Raw genomic sequence first — 23,308 nt, forward strand, 5'->3', positions numbered from 1 at the left:
AAGTGCACACTCGTTAATACAAGAAACGAGATTTTTGTACTCCTCTAGAGGAGATGAATTAGGTTCGACGAGAGACATGGAGCGAGACATTAACTCGCTGTATCTCCCCCAGTCAATATTCCTCGTATAGTCACAATTAGCAGAGGAGTTTTCGACCGGGGGGCTCCGCTTAGGGATAGAGATTTTGATCGGCAAGTGGTCGCTGCCGTTCGGGTCCTGAATGACCTTCCACGTTACATCCAGTGCCAGCGACCACGAAACTAGAGACAGGTCCACTGCGCTGGGTCGTGCTGGAGGTCTAGCTACCCTAGTTGCTTCACCAGAATTCAAAATGACCAATCTATGTTTGTCGCAAAGATCCCTGATGATCGGGGCGCGGTTATCTTCTCTAACGCTGCCCCATTCTTGTCCGTGGGCGTTAAAGTCGCCCAGGATAAAATACGGCGTGGAGAGCGCCGATGCTATTGTTTCGAGGTCTATTGCGATCTCTGACAAGTCCAAACTGGCTTCTGGAGGGATATAAATGGAGGCAATACATACGTCAAGACCACCTAGCTTAGCCTGGATTGCGACTGCTTCGATGACATGTAGAGGAGGGAGCGATTTTCTATAGAAGCTGTGACCACTTCTAATTCCAATCAGCACCCCTCCTCCACGCCTATCACTACCTGATGTGTTTCGGTCTTGACGTATGATGTTATATCCGTGGAAGGTGAGAAATGTGTCCGGAGATAGCCAGGTTTCAGAAACGGCAAACAAATCACAGTCGTGATGGTTTGTAAGCCCGTTGAAAAGGTCTATTTTGCCAATAAAACTTCTACAATTCCATTGTATGATGTTAGCCATTTAGAGATTTACTCGTCTAAATTCACCAACTCATTCAAAGCTGGCCATTGCCCAAGCCATTGCTTCAATATACCTTTTAGCCATGGCATACCGACGGCCAACAACGCTTTGAGCGGATCAGGGATGCTAAAGCTGGTCAACAATGAGTTGATCAACTCGGATAGAGTCGGGATGTTCTCTTTTTCGGGAGAGCGGGTTTTGCTTTGGGATGGGAAGGGGCGGGGGGGTTTTGGGGTTGAGGAAGGGGCGGGAATGGCGACTGGCTCAGGGAGGGGAGAGGAAGACTCGTCTTTGCTGTGAGTGGGGCGGGGCACTTTGCGTGGACGAGGGTTTGCCCGGGGCTTGGACTGCTTTGCGTTTTGGGTTTGCTTATTTAGAGGCTTGGTCCGACTCTGTTTCGAACCCACATCCACTCGCACAAGAGCCGGAGCTGGTTCTACAGCCTCCTGAGCGTTGGCCGTTGGGGTGTCGCTCAACACGCTGTAGATGTTATTACTCGATGGGACACCCGTCAAATCTGCCGCGTACGAACCAGATGCTCGCTGGAGCTGAATTTTCTTCAGCTCTGCTTGCCTCCGCCGGTACACGGGGCATGAAGTCGTTTCATGCCACTCCTGCTTGCAGTGCACGCACTTGTAAGCTGGAGACATACACTCGGATGCAAGGTGCTCCCCACGGCACTTAGAGCATCTGGCCTTGTTGCAACAGAAATCTGTCGGGTGTCCAATCTGGCTGCACTTGTTGCAAGTTGGTACCCTGGGCACGAAGGGCCTGGCTACAGGAACGCGGGCGCCCTCAAAGACCAAGAAATTCGGAAGAGCATCTCCCTCGAAGGTGACCCGCTTTGAGCCCGTCTCCCTGTACACCTTTCTTCCATCCGCCATGACGGAAGAGGCATACATCGGGCGCACCGCCAGGACCCTCACTGCAGGAAGTGCTGTCGAACGGAATCCCCCCAATCCGAATTTTAGGACCTCCTCCGGGGGGAAGTCCAGGTCTTCGACGACTCCCTCGATCTCAACCACGCTACCGGGGATGTAAACCCGATAGTCCGTCGTGTAGACCGGATTGGCCGCAATCGCATTAGCTTGTAGCCGGTCACTTACGGTGACCCGAATCCTATTTGTACGAACGCGGAGTACGTCCGTCACGGCCGGATAGTGCGCCCTTAGTGAACCTGCGATTGAACGCAGATTCAGGGGCTTTGCTCCTGGCATGAAGAACACCCGAAACTCCCCCCGCCATGCCTCCGGATAGGCTCGAGGTCTTCGGGACGCTGCTGTCACCGTTTTTTTAACAGTCGGATCCACGGGAAAATCCGCGGCCTTACGTTTTCCGCCCACCGTCTGGTCGGTTTCCATACCGACCACGGCCGTACTGGCCATAAACTATGAAATCGCACTGCAAAATTCGGGAATACGCCACAGAAACGGAGGAACTTTACCACTTACCCAAAAAGATAAGCCACACGGGAAAGACAAAGGACACTTACACACCTGATTCCCTCGAGTTTGGCGAAGATACGCACAAAACGAACGAAGCGAATCACACAATAACGGTGACGGGACGGTCCCGGCGGTGACCGAGTGATCGGTGCGCCTGGACGAACTTTGCACATGCAGGCACAAACACTGTTAGAACACGGTAAGTAGGGCGCAATAACCCGAAGCGACGACAACGCGCAGCGTGGAGCGAACACCAAATGCGTCCGATCCGATCGGCGGCTGGAGGCGATCTGATCGTTTTTGGATTGAACGCATTACAAAATCGACTTGAACAGCCAGGTAATGTAATTCTATAAATCGTCCTCTCGTTTATTTGGTTCATACATTAAAATACTACAAAATAACTGGGCTGAGTGCAAGAATATTTCATTGAGCAAACGATGGGCCTTTCAACAGCTATTGTTAGCTCCGCCGTTACGTTGGATCGTCCGGATCATTTTTGGTTTCTATATTTTGTAGTTCCATTCTGAGAAACATTTTCAGACTAGGATCACTTATCTTCTCCAACACGAGTTCGCGTGCTTTTTCGCCCCCATCGTTCAGTATTTTTGTCAGCTCAGCGGCATACTGAATCCACACACAGTTCTGGCAACCGGACATGCAACACGTTGTGGGCTCTGGTGGAAGCTGAAACGAGAAATAATGCTCAATCCTTTTCAGGTCTTAGGAACACATCATCCAATAGATTCAAGTACCTCGGGTGTACTACATCCTTTTGGTTCATTTCCTTTGGAACTGGACGAACAAGGGCGAGCCACATTTCCTAAATATGCGTTACGAAGAAGCATACGACTACGGTTGATGGCGCAATTCATAGCTTGCACCTTGCACCGTTGGTGGCGCAGTTCGTCCTTTGGTCGCTTAGGTTGGGTAAGGTTGATTATTCAACAAACTATTTTCATAGCGCACACTTTTTTCAAACCAGCCAACATTTGTTTGTTTATTTATTTGGTAAAACTGTCGATTGTTCTGCTATTGCACTATGAAAACAATGAAGTAATTACTAAACAAAAACAGCTGAGCGGAATTGTTTACTTTTCTTTTTTGAGGTTGCAAAACTGACAATCCATTTGACATGCACAATGGGATTTGGAAACCAGCGGTGCCTAAATATTATGAGTTGCGAATTAAATACTAAGCAGAGAAAGGTATTCAAAGTGGACAAAATTAACTTAAAATAAAATCGATACATCCCGGCATCGAAAACTGTATTTCAACTTAATCAAACTAGAAATTCTATTCTTCAAACCAAGGTTACTAAACACTAGACAGGTTGCGACAGAGCAGTTTTGCTCGGAACCATTTTGGATATCTTGTTTACAACTTGGCTGTCAATAGTGTTGTGGTTTGCAGGAATGATGGAAATTATCTAGTGGCTCGCGTAAAAATACTTCTCTTTTAATCTTCTTTTGGTTTGCTTGGACCATGGCCATATAGGCTGTGATATGCGTAAGATGTGAGAAACAACATTGCTCTAAATCGTAGAATCGGAGGAAGGACCCAATGTGTACAATGAGTTGATCTTGAAGAATGATATGAACTTCATCCATTTGTACGTCCCCAGTAAAAATCGTTTACTAAGTTTATCGAGGATTTAGCCCGGCTACAGGCACACCGGTACTCAAAGATAGTGTTCAATAGATTTCGAGTTCTCTTAACGCCTGCTCTCGTGGAACTGTGAATCTGTCCCTCCGCTAACTTTAATAATCTGGTTAAAGCCTTCTTTGATTGAAAATAGCAGCGCAACAAACCATTCCAACTTGTTTGTCAAATTTTTCTTTCATTTTTTTATCGTCAACCGGTAAAAATGTTCTGCTTGTCGCAACCTGTCTAGTGTTTAGTAATCTTGCTTCAAACCATCCGTCCGATTCATCAAACCGCCAGTGCATTCTAACCACTAGGCACACACTTTCCCTGACAGTTCCTGATTTAAAGTACGCAGCCAGCGCATGAGAAACGTCAGTCCAAGTTGAAGTTACGTAAAATTTGCTAGGCCTCAAAGAGATCGGTAAGTTTTTCTATTAAAAAAACCAATAATTATTCCCACTGTTAACCGTAAAAGAAGTATTATTTAATAGAAAAATCTTTTCTATACCTTACAAACATACGTGTTGATGTTTTCAACACAGAATGAGTGATTTCCGCTGAGAATCGCAAGTGCAAAATCGTTTGTTTTGGTTTTACGAAATGCGTTTGATAAACGAAAAGTATCAAAATAATGTGAAAATTTATCGATTTTCTAGAGAGTTTAAGTTCGCCATCAATCAACTCTAATCATTTTATTTCCCTTTATCGCGTTTCAGTCGAAATGAGCTTAAAGGCCAACTATTACGATCAGCCGGAGGGCGAGGATCTCTTCGGCAAGATGCTTGCCACCAACAAGTACGCTCTGGCCGGCGGTCTCGGCTGGTCGACGGTTGAGGTGATGATGGTTTCGAAGCCCAAGGGCTACCTGCCGACCATTGCCCGGTACGTGTACTTTACCGGCCCGTTCGTCGGCATGGCCTCGGCGTTCACGGTCGGTGCGTACGCCGCCAACAAGCTGCGTGGCCGGGACGATGGCTGGAACTATGTGGCCGGAGCGTTCGCGGCCGGTGGTGTTTACGGTGCCTGGAAACGGACCGTGGTCGGTGGGCTGGTCGCTGGATTGATCTTCGGCGTTGCCGGTGCGCTCAAAAAACAGTCCATCGACGAGGGCTGGGAGTTCTTCCCGGATGTGAAGCATCACGCCGTCAGCTCGATAAATCCGAACCGCTACGATTTTACCCTCACGCAGGAACGCGAACGTGGATGGACGACCGGCAAATAGGGGGGGCAGTTGATGAGAGTGCGGTGATATGAAGGAACGCAAAATCGACCCTTTTCCGGTTATGTTGTAAAGCATGTTAGGCAATAAATACTGTGGATACTACAGCGTGTACAAGGAGTCGTGTGTATGTATGGTGTGGTTCGATTGGGTATTACGTTTGTGTAATCGATAATTCTGAATATTCTTCCATCGGTTTTTTGCTCAATAGAAATCAAATACCGAGGTATTGTAATAGTAAAAAAACATATTCAACTGCAACTATGTAATTGCACAAAAATGCAAGTACCCTGCTCGATATCATAAATTGCCATAGTTTCACGAGAAAGTAAATTTGTTTTCCCCCCGGGAATTGAAAATCCCTTCCACCTTCTTCCGGTACGCACAGGTGGGTCGCATCTGGAACTGAAACCCCCCTCAAAGCAACATGAAAGCATTGAGCCCGAACGGTCGATTACGCCCCGAAATGTGGCAGGTTCCATCGATCCAGCGTGGCTAGTGTGCATCGACGTGGAACATTTTGTCGTGACCCTTCCGTGCGACCGCGTCGATGATTAAAAGCAACGCTTCCTGGTTCCCCTCGGGTTTAAATAGCTACCTCTAAAGGATGCTCACCCGATGCAGGAAGTAGGAAATGGTTGTCCGTGGCATGGTTTTATCGTTTTTTTCCAACGCGTAAAACTTATCACAAATTACCCTCCCTCACGTGGGGTTAATGGACACGTTTGCCCATCGTTCGGCTGTTGTTTAAAGCCCGTCCTCGGTTAATTAATCGTGACGTTCGCCGTTACACCATTTTCAAATCGTCGGTGAAAGGGTCACGCCTGTGATCGGTACAAACAAAAAACGCTCGATTGTTGTGTGAACTAATTGGTGATTAAATTGTCACCTAGAGCGAATGGAAATTTCAAACACTAATTCTCGCACTTCATCGCACTCCTCCCCCGCACCGGTGGATGGATTTGAAAATGATTTCCCAACGTTCCCGCAAGAGTTCACATTGTTGTGGACCCACTTTTGCTTTTTAGTAGCGATCTTCGTTTAAAAAAAAAATCTCTTCGCGTTCTTGACTCTCTTACGCTTCGGCGTACCTGATGACGAAGAGTCAACCGAAGAAGGTAGGAAGCGCAAAGATTCAAGCCGGAAGTTGTTCACATTCTGTTTCCTTCATTCGCGAAACTAAAAAAGATAAAAATGAAACACGGTGTGCTTCCTGCGTGCATCAGACCGGTCGTGTCTCACCACCCGCGTCGTGCTACGGCATACATTGGCTGGATTCCACGTTTAATCACATGCGGTCGCCGGGGGACGTTTTTGTTAGCCGACCCAGGCCGATGAAGAAGTTTGGCCAACGTTTTATGCTCTTAGTTGCATGCAGTTGGTAGCATAATTCGTCCACCTGGAATCACCAACCGGTGTGGGTGTGTGATGGTCCAATAAAATTTGCTTTTCCATTTCGAAAAGGGTCTACCACCCTTCGCTGGAAGGGCTAAAGAACCATCAACAAATTGCGCACCCCCCCTCACCAGGAACGAGGTCAACGTGCGACGATGTGCATGTCTAGCGTGGCATAGAGCGAATGTATGTTGTTTGAAAAAGCTATCTTGGCCTGCTTTGTTCAATAAGCACCTGGGCAGTGGCTGCGTGAAGCGGCTCGATTTATCTACAACTCACCTTTGCTTTACCTACAAGTAGCTCTTTGCAGCGGACATTAGACATCCCGCGAGGCTCCGGGGGTTCTGGGTTGAACCATATCTTATCGGTAGACTGCAGCTATTGCCTCCAGGGCGGCGGGCAAACTCAAAAACCCCCCACGAAAGTGAAGAAGAATTGAATTCCCTACTGTTGGTTATTCTTTTGAACTGCTTTCATTGGTTATGAGAGATCGTGGGTACGAAAAGGTTTGTAAATCGAGGATAAATCTTCGATTTTAATTTACCCGTGTGAACCTATATCATTGCAGTGAAAATGAAAAATCTAAAAAAAAATATAATCACATTTCTAAAGCTGGTGTCTGTGCTCGGACGCGGTAGATTTTGACTGTCTGCGTTTTGATAGATAGAAGTCGGTCATCCGATTTTATCGTACGATAAAATCAAAATCGTTTGATTTTATCGGATAGTTGTATCTGATGTTATCTTTGGACAAAGTTGGATTTAAAAAACCCGTGATTGAGGCATTCACCTAGGAAAAATAAGAAATTCATTTAACTTTCTAAGCATTTCAAAAATGACAGAAACACTTGCGAATCAAATGTCCGATAAAATATCGTGAAACTCCAATGGAGTACATTCCCAAATAACTTCTAAACACGCAAGAGAATATTGTCTTATGTAAAATGTGTTCTTCAAAAGTAACAAAGAACATGTATTAATATGATTCAAGCATTACAAAAACCTTTTGAGTAAACGAAGCACAATTCGATACAGTAATAAACGGATGGAAATTGTACGTTCATCGGAACAAGCACAAAGTGTCGATCGAAAGCACGCGATAAATGGCCATTTAGAAGTACAAAACTCTCGTAGGTTGGCGTAGCGCCTAAATACACTAAAAGCCTAGGGGCGCTTCAGTGGTGGACTCTCGTTCTCGCGGTGGCTTGGGACGGTTTGGTTAGGCTTTCTCGAGGGCAATAGGGAGGAACTGAACAGTTGTGGTCCACAATGCCATGCTTCAGATGAGGCAACACTGGACCCCGGTATGCGTTGTTACTGCACACCCGTTACCGGGCAGTAGAGGTAGATGGACAAAGGAAAAAATGGTTGCCATCGAAAACAGTCTCCCACCACCACGTGGCCACGGCGCGGTGTCTAGCGGTCTTGTCTGTGTTTGGATGCCAAGCCCGTAAGCCAGCGAACTGTACCGGTTTTTGGTCGTTCCTTTTAACTCCGGTTAGGTTCGCCTGTTTGCCCCCGAACTGGATCATGACCATCATGGCCGCACAGGATCGGAAGAGAAAACGGATAGAGTGGAGGGGGGAGCGGATGACACAGTCAAAACAGAGTGAAGCCCTGGACAATGAAACAGCGGAAAACGGACGACAACACAAATCTTCATCCGATGTTTCATCGCGTCCATTTGGTGGGCGATAATTTACCGGTTTTGGAGGGCACATTTTAACATACTAAAGAACTCAGTCACGGCCTATGGGCACGCGTTTTGCGTACCGGTTTTGGCTTTTTCAAATATGCAATCCGTTTACCGGGGAGGAAGGCGATCGTATCGAACGGTCGGGTCAGTCGATCTCTGCGCCACGGTGCGAGTTGTGGCTCCACGAACGGCCACCACGACAGGGCACGGAAGTCAAAATGGAAGCCGAAACTCGTTAGACGACACATTTTTTTAAGGTTAGGTGTGGCATCCGATGCAACTCCCTCGGGGGTTGGTTGTTGGTTTCCGATTGTTTCTATTGTGTCACGGGGAGAAATGTCACCACCCGCACCTTCGCCGCGGTAGAGGGCTTGTCCACATGCGGAGCATCTAATTTTCTGTGCACGATACACAAATATTGGGTTGTTTAATTTCCCTCGGAACAGGCTCCAACAAACCAGCCCGTGTTTTATTACACCGCGGGGTTGGAAACGAATTGGAGCTTCGCTGAAATCGTTGCGGATCGTTGGTTATTTGCAGCATGGTACTGCTTTTTGTGTGTGTCTCCGCTCGGTAGGAGAGCAAACCCGCTCGCTCGCTGCCACGGATGGATGGATGGGAAAATACCAGACTGCACTGTTTCCCAGTGAAGCCCCCCAAAAAGTCCGACCATTTCACCTTTCGGGCAAGGTTTTTCGCAAAAACAAAAAAACAACAGCGGCACGTTGGTACACAATCTATACATGTTATCAAATAAATTAGACTCATTTCGCTAAGTTAAAACCGGAATGGTTCCATTTAATGTAAAGGGAGTTTTTACCGGATTACGGAAGCTTCTTCTACGGGCTGTGAAAATGTGAAAAACGGTGAGAAGTAGATAAAGATCGTGATTTTTAAAACAAGTATGGTTCATTAACCTGGAACAGAGCTTCTCAAACTATGTCCCAGTAAGATTTCAAGGGCAACTTTTCCGACCAGTGATTCAGTAATACTTTTGAATCTTATGGAAACCCATTGGACAAAATACATTTTCAACTTATTTATATTCTCTGAATATTCTCAACACTTCTAGTTGAACACGGCTTTCCGACAGTCAGAATCGTCGATTCCTTAACAATTTCATAAGGACCACACAAAAAGGTTTGACAAGATAAATTCCACATTATCAAAATAATGTTATGAATGATCGTTAGACTTACTGAAAAAGTTTTCGGCTTTTCTCATGTGAAATCTCGGCTAGAAAACGCCCCAGTCCTCATTATCTACCGCAGGGTATGGACTATTAGCTTTATTGGACGGAATGAGGACACGTTCTCTTCCATCTCTTTCCCAGGGGATTTAAGGGCCCCGGGTTTTTTTTGGGACGTGATTTTGTAAACGAGGAGCATTCCCCGAGCCAGCGTCGCACCCTGAGAATCCCTCGTCCTAATATATCCTTCCTTACCTTCCGTCCCTAATTAGGCTTTATTACCGTGCGGATACGGATACGCATGGGGAAATGGGTAAAGGTAATACGTTGAGGAATCCTGCCAAAGCGCAACGTTCCGAAGCGCAGAGGTGGGAAAATAGCGGGAAGGAATGAAGAGATTTGGTAAAGGTTTGTTTGAAAATCATTTTATAGCTGAAGTACTCGTACTTACAAGGAGAATTCCCGAGTAATAAATGAGTAAAGGTTGTCATCACCTACAATTCTCGGAATATTTTACACGCTTAAACGTAATATTTTTCTATAAATTAAACCTTTTGGATATTTTCCCATAAATAAACAAATAAACGACAGGTTACCTTCATGCTGCAAGCAACGTAAATGCATAGAAAACAGCACGGCGTACCGGACAGTGTTGCATGCAAATTTATGTTGCCATAACTACCACCGGAAGTAATTTTCCTCAAGCCAACACCAACACGCGATGCATACTCGAATGTAGACACGAACAAAATCGTACAAAGTTAGAGGAAGATTTCCTGCGTGTCAATCTGAAGGGTATTGGGAACTACAAGAAAATTACATACACGAGGAACAAGAAACCGAACCGAAGATGGACGTCACGAAACCGGTGCGTCCTTCGGTACCAATTTTCTGTGTTATTGTACCCAAGGGGAGTGTTATTGTTCCGGAAGACGTCTTTTGCTACCTGCGCGATCAAGAGAAATGGTAGAGATGTGGGACAAAAAAAAAGGAATGGAACCGAGAAAACAAGGAAAACAAAGAGGGACTAAATGAGGAAAAAAAAAGCTTTAAGGACCTATCTTGATGGAAAACGAAAACTAAAAGTCCCTGCAGCCGGGCGGAATGCCCATATGCCGGTAGAAAAGATCCGATCGTGGGCATTCGAGCTCGGGCGATCTTCGAAGAAACGGAAAATAAAATAAGGTAGATTAAAAAGCATTCCCAAAGTACAGATGCCATACGGAATGGATAGGATCCGGTACCATGAGCTTGGGCTTGTTTTAGGCTGAAAAGACGAATGAATGAGAAGATGGTGTAGGAAAGAAGCCAACGCAACCTGCTGCTTCTGCTGCTGCTGCTCGTGATCACCTTCTCCGCTGCATTACGTAGGAGGAAGATGGAAACCCCGGTTGGGCTCGCGAACGATTTGACCAATCTGATGCTCCTAAAACCGGGCCATATGGTGGAACCGTGGGACGTCGGTTTCGGGCATCCTTGCTTGGGTAGGTTTCTCCGCTTTCGGGCATATTTTTGTATATTTTCGGCACAAAAAGAACAGCAAGCAAGAAGCGCTTGACGCACGACACTACAAGTGGTGAGCACAAGACGAGCGTTTGGAGGGAGCGGCGGTGAAGCTGAAAGGAAAGGAAAAATGAAAACTAACGTAAAGACGATTGGCCACGCGAACACACTTTACAACATGGAACCGAGGACCGGACGTTCCTTAGTTCCCTTCGCAAGCCGTTTGGCGGAAGTTTATGAGTGTTTTTTTTTGTGGGGTTTTCAGTGTTGTCTTTGCTGTCGTGTTTTACATCCTCGGTGGCGTAGTACTACGATAGCTGATTTTTCTACGGTCCTTGGAGGGAAATTCGATACCGCTGTGTACCCGACTTTCCTGTAAAACCGCGCCGTCCCCGACCCTCTGACTGATCCGTTAAAAAACGTTCTGAACGAGTGTACCTGGGGGACTCCGAACTCGGTCATTGTACGGTTCGGGGGATGGAAAATTGGTGTAGAAAATAAAAATGTTATTGCATAATCCCACCGAGGGTCGTTCACTGCACACACCTTTGGCCTGCGGAAATTGAAATCTTCCCCCTATAGGGGCTTACGGTTCCCTGATCGCTCTAAAGCTGCCAAAAATCCTCCACCGTTGACGCCAGCCTGTTTTTATTCAATTCGAATGACATACATTTTCCCTTCCTTCGGCTTCGGAAGTCCTACCAAACTCACTGGCTACCCGGAAAAATGTCGGCGAATGCCGTTCAAATGGTTCAATTGATGAACCTTCTCCGAGAGTTTCTGGGCGGCGTTTGAAGTTACGCATGAAAGTTGATACCCACCCGGCGTCCTGTGAGCGGTTTTCCCTTGCCCGGTATGGGCGTTTTTCGTCCAGATGGCTCCCTGGAAACACTGCTTGGCGCATGGCACACGTAGGGTTCCGTCGGTTTTTGTGCGGTTTTCCCAAGCCAGCTAAAGAACAAACTGTGTTCTTTTTTGGACGGGGTAAAATTATCCTTACAAGCTCATAAAATTGTAGTACAATAAAATAAATAATAATTGTTTAGTTACAAATAGGTTTTTGATAACATTTCCAAAGCAACAATTACATTTTGGCCACCAAGTGATTTTTTTTGTAAATGCGAAACTTAATGCATATTTGCAGCGAAATATTATATTTAGTTCTAAACATTTCTCATGCTAATTAAGTGGAATTAAAATAAGGATTGAAACCAAAACGTAATACACTTCGATCCACTGTTTGTTCTCTATAAGCAATTTGATTTTAGAGCCATGGAACTACTCATAGCTATTCGTATCGATTTTCATACAATCTTCCACTCTCGCAAGGGTTGATAAAGCATACGCAGTTATATATTTTTCCTTCAGGGTTCTCTCTTGCAGCATACTTCTAAGCGATTGGTTGTATGACCAACACCCTGATATGCCTTATCAACTTATGCTTCTCCCAAGGGTTGCCCAGAATGAGTTCACATCGAAGACCAATTGATATCGAGTTTGGAATCAAACCATCAGAAACAAGCACGGCCGGGAAAGCCGCCTCATGTGGTGGCTGATGGTCACACCCTGAACGAATAAATATTTGTTGGAGCTTAAAGTATTTCTACTTTGTTCAATAGTAACAGAAACGTCTGTCAACAATAATCTTCAAGACTCAAACGGTTCCATTTCAAGCATTTAAAAACCCTCGGGTTCGTAGTCTATTGTCTGCTGAAATTGTATGAAGCTGAAGAGAACCCAATAAATACAAGTTTCCACTCTGTTCACTCCTCGACAGACACCGTCAATGGACAGAGTACCCATTTCCCGAGTAACGAGGGTCAAGCCAATGATGGGACTCCCTCGTCAGTTCTCTTACAAATCTCGGCGCACAGCGTTTCAAGTCGTCTCCGTCTGTGGAGTGGTGCGACAAATTTATTGCACTTTTAATTGCCTTTTAATGGGTTTTACAAACACCCGGATCACCCACTAGGTCTACCATTGATGTCGTCTAGCGGACCAGCCGGTGGAACCGGAAAGGGGGTTGCAATTTCGCATCGCAGCAGGACCACTTCCGAGCGTTGCTTCCCAGCGCGAAAAAGGTGGGACGACCGGCAGCTGCACAATCTGGCATGTTTTGGTATCCGATTTGGAGCGAAAATGGACTGTTGAAATGGCAATCTTCAGTGGCTCAAACCCATCGTTAGAGATTCGGGTTATCCGTCTGATGGGTTTATTGTTACGATCGGTTGATTGTCACCCCTCTTTTCCGGGGGAAAATATGGAAGGAAAATTGACATCATACACCCGCCACCGAATGGACTAAGATTTTCGACACTGTCAGCACTCAATCGATGGATTCGGTTTCCCTCGGAAGGTTTGCCTTTGTTCCGCCCTCCGCCGTCGGTGCTGGTGATTTATTGCTTCCTGTCCCAGCGGAAAGGGAATCGTCCGAGATTGACATTGCGGATGGTACTTTCGATCCGATGAGGTTCCGCTTAGATAAATATTGTTCTTTGCCTTCGGGACTGGAGTGCGGGCCATTCACAATCTTTGGGCTTGATTTATTTATCTGTTCTGTTGTGCCGGGGAACGATTCCAAATGGACAAGTTGAAATCGACAATCGAAGCGGCATTCGGATGGTTCTATTTTGTAAGGAAGGAAAACCAATTGGATAGGAAATTCTAGCTGCATAGACATAACTATTTTATTTCCTTCCGACTTGAACCTGACAGAATACACGTGTATTTTCAATTCCTCCCCCCACCAAAAATACGAGCGTGCGGGAAAAAGAACTGTCAGTCTAGATGAAAATGATCATCTCGAGTTTTTCATCTTTCCCGTTCGAGATTAATGCTCAACACAAGGCTTACGATTGTTCAAACACCGGCTCTTGGAGTGCGGCCCGGCCTCTCACTGTTTGTACAGCAGAAAGGGTGAATTTTAAAATTTATTACCAACCATCCCAAACCGCGTGCAGTAGACTTGGAGTTAATCTCCCGTTGCATGAAGCATTTAAAAAGCCATGATTCTAATGTGTTTCTCATTATTCACCCAGGGGACGGCGAGATGTTGTTTGGAAGTGCATACAGAATTGGAGGGTTTTCCGGAACCGAAAGACCTTCGAATTTCGACATTGGGAGAATCGGAGTTGGCTTCGCTTTCCCCTCCGTTCGCTCCTCGAAGCCACCAATTAATCCACGATGGTAATAATTCTCCAAAGAAGACGAAGAAGGTTACGTCGCGGTCTCATGAAAAAAGGGGGAAACCAGGCCCCGATGTGACCCCGCGAGTTCAGTAAACAACAACGAGAAATTAATTAAATCTTGGCGGCGTGCGCATGTACCCGGGAGTTTGCTGGTGGGGTTGGGAAAACTCCGGCTCACACATATGTGCGGTGTTTTCTTGCACCACGGGCCAAAGAGAAGGGTGAGAAGAAACATATCAGTAAATCAAAGAAACGATTGGAAGCACCGAAAGGCAAAAAATAAAACGGGTCTAAAATACGAATTGATCATGGATCTTCCCCCTCTGAAGGTTCGTCAAATATTCTCCCTCCACGATTGGGTTATGTTTTCCTTTGGAGTTCATCTATGCCGCATACTGGTGATCATTTCCGATCTTTACCCTGCAGAGGGTTTATCAATTTCCACACAAAAAGTGAGAAGATTGTACCCCCTTTCGGTTTTTCCTGTGGAAAACAAAAGGCTGCAGACGGCACTAGAAAAATTCCGTTTGTCAAGTAAGCTGCACCAAAACGTACAACCAAAAACCCGGCGCGTATCTATAGCAACATGCCGATGAAGCAGGGCAGGGCGATGAGAAGCGATAAAACTAATTGTATCTAATGTCATCAAACTGTCATTCGTCAGCGAGACTGTCATGTTGGACGCTTTTGTCCTCGGGACGGCGAACCGATGCAACCGGAGTGAAAACGATCCGATAACATCAGCCAGCAGATTTTGATTGAAAAAATCACGCCGCCAGCAGCACTTGCCGCGAGTTTAATTTATACGGGAGACGACGCACAAAGCGGGAACTTTCTGATTGTCAATTTAAATTTCCTTTCGCTGCCCTCTTCTTGCAATTCAACTTGCAGGACTCATTCCGCTGGAAGTAGCTGGTTAATTAACAATTACTTAATGACTCTTCCGAGATGCAATACCGTTCCATTTGCCCATCAGAGAGGTCGTTTGGAACATAATATGCAAAACTTTGAACCATGAACAATAAAAGAAACAATGATCAAACCTGATGAAGGCTACTTGCCTAAAAATTATCATAATAAAAATTTCCATTTGTTGCTTAACGACCATGAAATCCGCTTTGCAAACATTCCAATCAAAGATATGCAAAAACCCCAGTCCAAGTTGTACGCAAAAAACTTTCTTCGAAAAAGGCATTTAAAATCTGGTAAAATGTACATGCTTTGTAGAAATAAGTAAAGTATGTAAGAAATAGAGTTTATTATGAAGAACCATTACTCAAGGTGTTTCCCGCCGTTTAAGTATTTCAAAATTTCAAATTAACACATTATGGTCCACGGAAATGACAATTTACTAAATTATTGCTATTCTGATGTACTCTATAACGGTGCCAACGTGAATGTCACCGTGTACAGCAAATCGTCATATCACAATGCGCAAGATTTTATCGGGTTATATTTCAACCCTTAGGAATTAACACAATTGATAATCAACGGGGAAGTTGCCCTTAGAAAGGAGAGATTTTGAACCACACGAGGGCGACTAAATGGTCAACAGTAACCACTGTGCAGTTGATTTGCACCGGAATGGGATTGGGTTGCTGTCCATCACCATCATGAAGTGCACGGTATGATGATCGGTGCACCCCACGATTGCGATGATGAAGAAAGCAGAAGTGGACTCACGCTGCATCATCAATCGCGGCCACCAGCCGGCGTGATGCATCGTTTAATGCGTTCTAACAAGCACGCGAATTAACCGCACGAGGGTCATATATCGTGACGAGCCAGGTTTTGCGGTGCTGCATCGGCGCTGCAATGGGTGTTGATTTGCACCAGCATCCACCATCCGTTGCATCAAATGCATCACACATAGACACACATACACACATACGCACGAACCCATTGGTGGGGGGAAGAGTTGCAGCTGCAACTCAAGGCCAATTTAGAGCAGCAGGAAAAGAAGAAAGAATCGCTTGTTGCGCTCGTCGTGGATTGTCGCGACACGGTTTGATTTACGTTAATTATCTATGCGTAAATCAATGCCATGACGGCACACGGATGGTGTCCGTGTCTGTGTGTATGTGCGTGTTTGGGACGACCGATTTAAACGCCGGTTAATGGCTTAATGGTATTCCATTCCAGCGTTCCCGACGCGCACGAAACGATGATGGAAAGTACCGAAATCCTTTCGTAAATTAAAAATTTACGATCGTCAGGGTGCACGACCTTTCTGCTCAACACACATGACATTATAGCTGTTGCCCGCGGAAGCCAGGGAGCAGTTCGAGTGGGTGAGCGTTTATCACGACATCATGAGTTTCATCTCGCGTCAGCCGAAAATCTGGAGCGCTCGAGAGTCGAGGTTGGTGACTTCACGCGCTTCAGCAACAATTTAATCTCCTTCCAGTAGTACAATGATCACGATTCTTTGAACCTCCCCGTGCCCGTATTGGTGTCATAAAAGCGTCCCCAATCGTGCCGGGCCCCCCCCCCCTCCCCCCCGGGGGTGGGACGTTTTAAATCAAACTTTTACAACCCTTTCCGGCAACGGAACAAGTCTTCGGGTTCGCCGGTTCGAAGATCGTCACAGAGGTGGACACAAAAAGCAGCATCGTTTGATGACGACAGGAAGAAATATTTATAATACACGTACAAATCCTCATACAACCAGTATGATCGAATTGTTGAAACGCTTTAATGCTTACAGGACTGTATAACAAAATTTAGTTCTACTTTTTCCAGCCAAAATCGGGCAAGAAACCGGATTCAGTCAGCTCCACGTTATGCATGTCTTCTGCTTTATTTATACAGAATACAGGAAAAAAAAACATTGAACAAATTTTTATGCGCACGTTTGGAACAAGCCGATCGCGCTGTAGGGGATGGGTTTATTGGCTCCCTGTTGAAAAACTCTGTTGGTCCTCTGAAGAAAATAAACTGCCTACAACAAACAAAAAAAAACAGCTATGAAGATATTATTAATTCCAAGGGGCATGAAAGTTGTCACCATCGCACCATCGGTGCAGCATAACGAGACCGTTGTTTTGCGTTGGTTTTATTGCGCCTTACTTCCATGTGCAACCATGGGCGACGCACGTTGGTGCATCTGTGCAAATTCTCCGACACGTAGCAAAGGAGGAAAAATCATCCAGCATCGTTGCATGCAACCCTCTTGTGGCATGTATGTGTGAAGAGATCTTTTTTCTCCGTACGCCACTGGTTCCTTCACTGGGTGATCTTCCGAGCACCAAAAAGAAAACGGTATATTGGCTTTGGTTTCAACCGTAACGGATGCTGGACGGTTCGTTACTTATGGAAATTATGCTCGCAACTGGGAAGCATAGGCCGGGCTTGTTAGCTACCATCAAACCGTATCCTGCTACGGGATCGTACTTTTCTTCTCTACAAACACTTTTCATGCAATGATCAACAGATGCACTGTTAGGATTAATAAATTTAAATAAGGTGTTATGATGAAGATGCATATAGCTGGTGAATTCTAGTACTGCTTTCAGTTGACGTAAAGGCACATCGAATTTTTAAAATGGTGACCAATCATTGGGGGTTGGAGGATACAGTCTGTTCCCGAGTTACGCGGATTATGGGGACCAGAGAAATCCGCGTATCTCGAATTTCCGCGTATCTCGAATATTGCTTGACACATAGTTTATACTAGGAGTTAAGAGATCGAGCTCTTGTGTACATGTATCACAGAATATTCAAAAATTTTCTTTGTTCATTAATATGAACGCAATGCAAGCGTATTCAAACAACATAAATTGCAACAAACGAAATAAAAAGCGTAAGTTATGCAAATGTGTAATTTACATATTTATTCGTGTGGTTGTACATCTCAGGAATTTAAATCGATGTAATAAACCCAATCTACTGTCAAATTTTGAAAACCGCGTATCTCCGAATCCGCGTAAGTCGAGAACCGCGTAACTCGAGAACAGACTGTATAACATTTTTGTAAATTTTCGTGAAATGTCGATGTATTTTCGATCGGCCTAAAAAAGAGCTTTCCTAACCAAGGCAGTGCTTACCATAGTATAGATAAAATCAAATCAGTCGAATAACTCATTTCAAACGAGGCTTTTGGTTTATCAATGAGAAATCGTTTCTTTTCCTAAAGAAAACATCCTTCTCGAAGGGTATCGCATGGGAACTGGATGCATGCTCTGACCCTTGTAAACTTTCTCAGATTACTTGCTTGCCGGTTGATGCTGGCTTAAAAAAGAGAAGAATATTCGAGGTCATAAGAAAGAGCATAAAAAAATGATTTACGACATCGCATGGTTGCAGCATGCTGTCGGGTCGCCGGATCCGTGCCTCATTTAGATCGGGTTGTCCCTTCCATACATTTTGTTAACCCCACTCGGGCCCTACCCGGAACATGCGACATCGGTTTGAAAAAAAAACCAACTACTTGAAGATGATTAAACGCAAACGAGCGAACGTGGAAGACTTTCTCTCACCTTGTTACCTTTTTTTGCGAGCATTTATGATAAAAACAAAATCGCATGTACCAGGTTTCTAAAAAGAAAACAAACATTCCACATCGACCCAACCCAAGAGGATCCGCTACGGCCACAGAACCACATCCAAGAAGGCTGGATCTCAAGAATGTTACCAGAAATTCTAATGGCCGCTTGGTTCGCCATCGGAATGACAATGTTTGTGTTTCGAACGGGACGCAAGCAAACAAATAGGCATTCGGCACTCGATATCTGTTTGTTTGCCTTTCCCATTTGCCATGATTGCTAACTTCTTCGCTTCTTTCTTTGGTTCTTTTTTCAGCCTTTCGGTCGCACTCCCGTCTGATCATAAATGATGCTCACGTTAGAAACGAAGCATGCGTGATCGAGTGTGTGTATGCGTGTGGTATACGAATCGCAACGGTTTTTGCGGTTACAATTTAAACCGTTTTCTTCGTAACGTTAACGCTTTTTTTTCCCAACAAAATGATCGAGTGGTTCAATCAGTCTCTTTCTCCCGGCCCTTGCGTGTAGGAAGAAAATGAACAGCAAAAAAAAAAAATACGCTCCCAAGGATGTAGGGCGTGTGCCCTCGCTACGTTGTGCAGTGTTTAAAATGGAGTGTAAATATTTACCATCTTCTACCTCGCGGACTGCGTATGCTCTGCTGTCTTCCTCCATCGCTCTCTGTGCCGGGTTTTGTGCAGGCGCAACATAAGGCTCGATCGATGTTTGCATAATAAGATTGTGTGAAGCGTTTTCTAAATTGAGCAAGCAATTTCTTCCACCGTATCGATGCGCGTTGCAATGGAGCGTTTATTTACCATGCAAGATAACAGCAAAGTCGCCCATATGTGTTAAATGGCAGCTGAACGGATGGGTTTTTTTCTATCTTAGTTATGGCTCAGAAGTTCAGAATAAAAAAATCGTTCATAAATACACGTAAATAAATATTTCCTTATACCGGGGCGATGTCTGAGGGTTAAGAACACTTTGTAAGCATAAAAATACGTAAGCCACACTCTTGATGCTATTTTCTTCGCCACTGTCCGAGACGCTTAATGAAGTGGATGAATCTCAAAGCTTTTCTAGCCTTCATCTACAGCTCACGCGAGTTGGCTTCATGCTTGTGCCGGGCAATAATATACACACTATATCCCCACTCGTTGACCCCAATAAGCCCCAATTTCAATTGGATCGCTCGAACACAGCTACCACTTTGATCTTACGGACTGTCCAACAACAGTGTAACCGGTGCTAGGAGAGGCAAGAGATTTTATTGTAGAGGGCATACTACTTTGAACAATCCGTGGAATTCCTTAGCAAATTTCAAACATAAAACATGGCATACATAGGGAGAATCATGTTTACAGTACTTGAAAGAACCTTTATACGGTTTGTTATTGAAATATTGAATAATTGGTGTCGAATTAGCGATTGTGTTGAAAATTTGATAATGACAATACTCGGAATCTCTACACTTGGAATAGAACTCAATTATGATTAATATTTGCAAAATGTTTATTTTATTGCTGCTGCACACATACTGTGCGGTTTTCTAGCGAAGGTCTAGTTTAAATTCAAACAGTAACAGCGCACATGTGGTGAAGATGAAAAAGAAACGATAACGACTATGAAGTTACATCAAACGAGTTGAAAGACGAATTGTACGCCTGTACACCTCATGGATTGGTCCATCCACATTTTGGAGGCTGTCAAAAATTCATCCCATGCCATGTCGCTTATCGGGGCGTCCTTCTGGAGGTCACACGGTGAACCATTAATGGGGGGAAAATAAGCGCCTCGTAATGATCTTCCATTTCTTGCTTTTTCATTGTCCAGATGTCCGAAACTTGCTACACTACTTGCAGGCAATCTTCTCGAGTGCTGAGCGAATGATTTCAAGTATTACCTTCAGTACCACCAGAAAACCACCACAGACCATCGACACACAGACAGACGCGAGCGTAGAGCTGGCGATGGCTTGGGGCAAACTCGTTTTATTTACTCGCTCCAGTGCAGCCGCCATCGCGTCGTACCGTTGTCATCCGTCGCCCTTGAGTGGAAGCCCCGGCGGTGCCCGTAAGGGAATGTGCTGCCGCGGAGGAATGTTGCATTCTTGCAGTGCCCTACCTCTGGACCCCTGTGGACTGGAGACCGCTTGCCGGTGATCTCCACCGCGCCGCAACGTGGTAAAAGAAAGAATCGTTAAGGCAAGGCCGGGGCTTGCCGTTGGCTTGGTTACTGGTTGGCGGGGATACGCTGCTGTGCTGAATCAATCACCATTGCCATTTAAATACGGAGTGCCGTGTGGCACCAATACGTACAGGGAGGCTTCACAGGAAATGAGAGGTAATCTGCTACACGATCGCCCGCGACCACACAATCCGGTACGGATGCTCCAAGCCGTGCAGTTACATACTGGTGCTGGTATTGGTGGGATGGCATCATTAGTCATCTACATACCAAAGGGCGCCTTCTCGTCAGCTTAATGGCGGTGCGAAAACTAAAAAGAAACACCCGGTACGGGACGTGATCATTGGTGTTCTCGCGATATCGGAAGCTCGTGAATTGAGATGAGTCAACGGTTCGATATGCCACCATCGTTGCACCTACGATTCCTCACCATACACACACTGCAGACTGCTTATTTCCCACGTCATGGACAAACAAAAGCGGCACTTCACCAAGATCTCGGGGAGAAGATCGTCATGTCGAGGAAGATCAACCGCAGAGTCCCTGATTCCCAGAAAAAAGGGGTTTCGTTTGTAGGACTTCGTTCATCATGGCGGCTTTGACAAGGGCCGAAAGGCCGGTTACGGCTCGTCCGACGCTACCGCGCAGGGCCTGGGTACATTCATTGATGAATCGTAAAATCGAACCGCAACGAACCCACCACCCTGATGAAGCTACCGCTTGATGAGGTAATCAACGCATGGCCGCCGGTCACGTGATTCGTCATTCGTTTGTACACCCGAGAGCAAGAACCAAGCTAACGAATCTTAACGAAAATTCGAGAGGGCAGGGCACGGCTTCACAGAGAGATGCGAGCGTCAAGATGTCTAATGGTTTCACTTTTTAAATAAAGAAATTCAACCGAAGCGCGATCGACACGGGGTCCGATTTCCGGGAGCTGATGAACGGAAAAGCTAAAAAAAAATGGAATCTGGTATGAAAGGGTGTGAAAAATCGAAAAAAAGCCCAGCGGAAATAGATGAATGAAAAGGAATTAAACAAACAGAAGCGAAGGGGGGGCCGAAAAAGTGATACCATCAATCAACCAATCGAAATCAGTTACTGGGTGCTGATCGAGCGCATTTGGTGCTCGATAAAATCATAAACCCCCGGTATGCGTTGTCCAATAAATGTATGTCTGCATGCACGCGCCAAGCTTTTTGAATTTGGATCTCACTTTCTTCGCGGCTGCGGAATCGATCGATCGTCTCTTGCGCGAAAGGTTACCAGAGTTTCAAACGATGCAGCTGAACTGGTGATCTACTTTTACCACCCCTACTACCACGGGACACGCAACCATGCTGCAATTTTCTTTTCGTTGCAGGGGGAAAACATCCCACCAAAGCCATGCGGTTGGAAAGCATCATTTGATCGCGAACCGGGGACCGGGAGAAATAATGATCAGTCAAAAAGTAAATGTGATCGTTACCGGCGAAAGTGTTCCACATAGTCTTGGCTCGATCGTTGAATGAGGTTTTTTAAAAGAAATGCCGATGATCATTATGGTCGCATGTTGGGGCATCATCTGCACGAATTCGTCGATCGTTTGGCGTGCTCGGCTGAAAGTAAATGTATTCAGGAATAAATTAACACTTTATTTATTATTCAACCGTAACCGAGCTTAAGAAAAGGGTCGATTGTTGCAAGTTGATACACAACGAAGATCAATAGTCATTAAGCTTACAATCGAGGGGAGCTCGGGCGAAATATGAGTAGAGGAGAAAAAACATACTCCACTGCAAGCCTGAACTAACGAACGCAACTTTAAACAAACAATTACTAACTCACTATTTTCTTCGCGACTTTTCAAAGCTGCTTCCAACGCACCAACGGCTGCTCCCGTTGTGGTCGAATGTAAAATAAAACCTCACACCAGAGACCCCATAATTTTATTTGTGCTTCGTGGAACGAACAATAACAGAATCCAGCCGTGGTCACCCGATACTCATCGATGGCGAATATCTCCGGATTGACATTCACGATCAAATCGGTACGGATTTGAAAAAAAAAACGTTGGAGAGGAGGGAAATCACGGTTGGAAGATTGACGACGTGGTAACACAAGGATGCAAGCAAACGGGGCAAGTGTCAACCCTTGCCATGTTACAATGGGGGATTGGTTTGTTCAAGCGTTACCAGAAAACTCTCCGATTACAAGACCAGTGAACGTATGTATCCAATCGATTCTCTATATCTCGTTGTTGTGTGTTTTGTGATCCCATGTTAAACTCCAAATCGCAACCAATCGAAAAGCTTAAAGTGGGTATCTGTCTCATGTATAACGCATTACCGCCATCCGACGGCTTATGCATTAATGCTTCCCATAATGCTACATTGCGTTGGTTCACACAAAGTTTCGCGGGGTATCAACACAAAGTCGTCAATATTGTACGTTTGTTTCGAAAGGAGAAAAACACACTGTATGGCAGCAACACACTGCAGCACAAAGTAGAACAATAATGTGCGATA

General features: G+C 45.3%; 2 protein-coding genes across 2 annotated transcripts; one reads left to right on the plus strand and one right to left on the minus strand.

Annotated features, from left to right (window-relative positions):
- Positions 1-2,642: 2,642 nt before the first annotated feature.
- Positions 2,643-3,378, minus strand: LOC131265407 (oxidoreductase-like domain-containing protein 1). The gene is made up of 2 exons (XM_058267666.1): positions 3,047-3,378; positions 2,643-2,978 (listed from the first exon to the last, which is right to left on the minus strand). The coding sequence occupies exons 1-2, from the start codon at positions 3,164-3,166 to the stop codon at positions 2,766-2,768; spliced, it is 333 nt and encodes a 110-aa protein (XP_058123649.1). The 5' UTR covers positions 3,167-3,378; the 3' UTR covers positions 2,643-2,765.
- Positions 3,379-4,292: 914 nt separating this feature from the next.
- LOC131263467 (NADH dehydrogenase [ubiquinone] 1 alpha subcomplex subunit 11) lies at positions 4,293-5,262 on the plus strand. Its single transcript, XM_058265668.1, has 2 exons — positions 4,293-4,359; positions 4,655-5,262. The coding sequence occupies exon 2, from the start codon at positions 4,660-4,662 to the stop codon at positions 5,158-5,160; it is 501 nt and encodes a 166-aa protein (XP_058121651.1). The 5' UTR covers positions 4,293-4,359; positions 4,655-4,659; the 3' UTR covers positions 5,161-5,262.
- Positions 5,263-23,308: the final 18,046 nt, after the last annotated feature.

The sequence above is a fragment of the Anopheles coustani genome, chromosome 2 (assembly GCF_943734705.1).
Source record: "Anopheles coustani chromosome 2, idAnoCousDA_361_x.2, whole genome shotgun sequence".
Lineage (NCBI taxonomy): Eukaryota > Metazoa > Arthropoda > Insecta > Diptera > Culicidae > Anopheles > Anopheles coustani.